A 3,559-nucleotide genomic window follows, 5' to 3' on the forward strand; every position below is an offset into this window, starting at 1 on the left:
TGGATGGATTGATGGGTGGATGGATGGATGGATGGATGGATGGATGGATGGATGGTTGGATGGATGGATGGATGGTTGATTTGATGGATGGATGGATGGATGGATGGATGGATGGATGAATTGGAGCTGAGTCACAGTGAAGGCAGTCTCCAGCTAGGAGACTGAGTCAGGAAAGGGAAGAGGTGAGAATCAGTGTATAAGCCAAAGCAGTGGAAGTGGGAAAGCTGAGAAGATTGGCAGGAAAGAATCTGCAGGATTTGGCCTCTGGTCGAATGTCAGGAGGGAGGCAGAGGGAGGCATGCGAGGTGACGACCAGGATTCTGACTGAGAGCTGGGGAGACTGAAAATAAAATCAAGAGCGGGTGTGGAGGTGTGGGATAAAGAGGATGACCTGCCAAATTGGAGATACTCGTTGAGGCCATGAAGTGGAAATTTTAAATTCTTTTTGGCCACTGTGAAAGTTAGGATAATACTCGCTGCTCTGAGAAATAAGTTCTACGATGCCAGTGGCCTAACACAATAAAAGTTTTTATCAAAAACATTTTATTGGGTCCCTATGATGGTCCGGTACAGGCATTCCTGGCCGGCATGATGGCACGCCAACACGGGTTTAGGGATCCCGAATCCTCCCGTCTTGTGGCTCCGCCGTCTCCTGGGCCTCAGCGCTGAACGGGAGGGAGACGGTAGAACACACACTGGCTTCTTCACCGCCGTGGCCCTGGAGTACCACCTAGCCTCCAAAGCCTCTAACGAGCTTCATGAGGCAGAGCCCCCCTGCCACCACGTAGCCAACAGTCCAGACTTGCTTCCTCAGGCTTCCTTGAGTCCAAAGCATGGACACATGCCCGAGGCTGTGGCATTCCGACACGTCTCCCCCACACTTTGATTTGGAAGATGACAACTGAACTGCAGCGAAACAGAGCCCATTTGGCGAGGGAGGCAGTGGCCGGTGTCAGGCTGCTGCGAGCACCCACATTCGATGTCCGCAAGACCATGCCTGGGTCCTGCGGTGGCAGTTCTGTGATCTTTAACGCTGTTCTTTGCTGTGTTGTCTGCTTGTCCTTTCAGAGTTTCTGTGAGCTACTTAATATCTTTTTAATTGAATTTTTTTTCTGCTCCCGTTTGCCAGAGGTGTTTTCTGTGGCTTGCAAGCCCACAGACCAAGTATAAATGTGCAATAGCGGTCGGATTAGCAGCGGTGGAGCGGGGGAGCCTCGAGCCAGAGCCTTCCGTGGAGGTGTCTGCAGCATGGCGGTGGGCAGGATGGCTCTGGTAGTCTGTGTCATGGTGGCGGAAGACGGCCTGGCCTGCAGACTTGGCCCAGGAGTGGGGAAAAGGAGCTCACAATGCAGAGAAGGAGCTGTGTGGTCAGCCCCGTTCCTGGCCCCCCGAGGCCCTGCCTGGGGTTTGTTGTTTGGGAAATCAACTCCGAGTCCAAGAAAGTAAATCCCCTTTCCTTCAAGCCATGGTGTCTTTCAAGGGATTTCCTCGTCCTTCATTAAGGACAGAGCCCCGTCATCCTTAGGCTTCCCCAGAAGACTTCTGTCCTCGTGATGACAGTTACAGCACCCACTTATGTAGAGTGAGAGCGTCAAGTGTGTGACGGCTGTGACGCCCTCCCTGAGCCAGCCACCTGCCTCACAGTGGCCCTTGGAACCCTTCTCAGCACGGTTCCCTACATGGCCCCAATCCCTTCGTGGGCGTCGGCTTATGAGCTGTAGCTGCTTGCTTGTTCGGACCGATACCTTTCCGGTTTCCCCGGTGTTCAGTTTGCCTGGTGTTTCTGTGTGCGTCGTCTCACTTGTGTTTCTCAGCAGCTTTGCCAAGTGCTTGGTACCAGGCCTGTTCTATGGGTGATAAAATGGCTGTCTCGGGAGGTTCAGTGACTCGCCCCGAGTTGTACACGTACGCCATGGGAGACTCAGGATTTGAACACAAGGATCTCCATGTAAATCCCAAGGATACCAACAAGGTTTTCCTCCTCTGTGTGTCTCAGAGGTTACGAGAGCTTTGCAATGCATCTCAAGGGACGGGGAAGGTCGAGACCAGGAGTTTAGCCTCTTGAGATGGCCCAGCAGGTCCTGTTGGCTTATCAGCAGCTGGGACATGGGATCACGTACTCGAAAGCAGCCGCAGCCTCCCCATGTCTGCTTGGAGTTTGGGCAGATGTTTGGCTCTGTGTTCTAAAAAGCCATGGGTGTATGCCAACAGTGGTTCAGAACAGTGACAGTGACCTTAAATGTCCAGAAAGATGGGCCTTGACCATCTGGAAGGATTCATCATGGGGAGTAGAGCCATAGCCACTGAGATTTAAGGGCAGAGCTTTGTCCGACAATTCATGTTTAAAAAAAAAAAAAAAACATGTCCGGTCCTTTAGGGACACATCTCCGACTCCGTGAAAGGCCCCGAGCCATGTGTGGTAGACACACGGATGAATACACGCACACCCATCCTTACTGAGAGGCTGGAGCTAAAAACGGCATTTTCCAGACTCCCGTAGGGTACAAGATGTTGGGTTACTTTCCACCACCCAGATGGACGGCGGGTGACGTTGGGTTCTGCAGGCAGAAGAACGTGGCAGGGAGTGTGGCAGAGGCCACATGGAGCCGGTGGCTGCTGGTGGCTACCGGTGCTGGGGGTGGCTTCTCGGGGGTGGCTGCAGTGGGCTCCCTGCTGCCGAGGCTGCTTGACCACGCACGGGCGGAGGTCCCGGGGCCGCGCAGTTCTCTGATGTGGTTTGGGGGAGTCCTTCCTGGAGGCGCATTCCTGTGTCTGTTCCTTTAGTCCCTGCAGAGAGTCTGTGATCTGTCCTTAACCCTTAATAAATACCTCTCTGTTCAGACTGGCCACGTAGAGTCTGGAGCCTAGAGTCTAACCGACACCGCACGCCTGAGAGGACTGCAGCTGGGTTCTGCTGGTGACTCAGGCCGTCCGAGAGGCCCGCTGAGCATGGGGCACGCCTGCTGCCCTCCCCGGGGACTGTGCGCTGCTCCGGCTCCAGCTGACTGGGTGTCCTTTTCTAAAATAGAAGCCCGTGGCCTCCGGGAGCCTGCAAATGTCCAGCGGGGGAGGCAGGTCCTGTTACTGGTAATCCTGGTGGAAAGGAAACAGGAAGGAAGAAGGGTGACCCTGCTTCTGGGAAGAAGGTGGCGAGCCCTACTTTGAGCACCCAGGCGCTGCTGCGGTCTCTGATCCTACTCTGCCGTGGTCGGTGGTGTGTGTGTGGGCGTGGGCGTGGGCGTGTGTGCGTATCGACGCACACTTGTATGTGTGGTCATAACCGAAGGACCAGTCCTCTGGGGAATTGATTCAAATTAAAGACGGGCTTGTTCCTTGTGTTCCTCACGGCTTCTGTGTGCTGTGTTCTGATGTTTTGCCTTCTTGAGGACCCTGTGACCCCACAGGGACTGTCCTTCCCAGGGCTGGCCTGGTCCCTCCTGGAGACAGTAAACAAGCACCTTTCAAATGCGAACCCCCCACTTCCTCCTGTGCTGGACCGCTACCCTCCGGCCCTAATTACCCTGGGACTCAGCACCAGCCGACTAAGGATGGCCCCTAT

The 3,559-nt window shown here is 54.7% G+C and overlaps 1 protein-coding gene across 1 annotated transcript in view; it reads left to right on the forward strand.

The window, feature by feature from the left end:
• The window catches only part of LOC121105499, a 25,683-nt gene extending 22,403 nt beyond the window's left edge, over positions 1 to 3,280 (forward strand). The window contains exon 4 of the mRNA XM_040642614.1: positions 3,029 to 3,280. Coding sequence (XP_040498548.1) covers positions 3,029 to 3,091 — 63 coding nt within the window. The 3' untranslated portion in view covers positions 3,092 to 3,280. The remainder of the gene's footprint in view (positions 1 to 3,028) is intronic.
• Positions 3,281 to 3,559: the final 279 nt, after the last annotated feature.

Source organism: Ursus maritimus, unplaced genomic scaffold (genome assembly GCF_017311325.1).
Source record: "Ursus maritimus isolate PB19 unplaced genomic scaffold, ASM1731132v1 scaffold_27, whole genome shotgun sequence".
NCBI classification, from domain to species: Eukaryota; Metazoa; Chordata; class Mammalia; order Carnivora; family Ursidae; genus Ursus; species Ursus maritimus.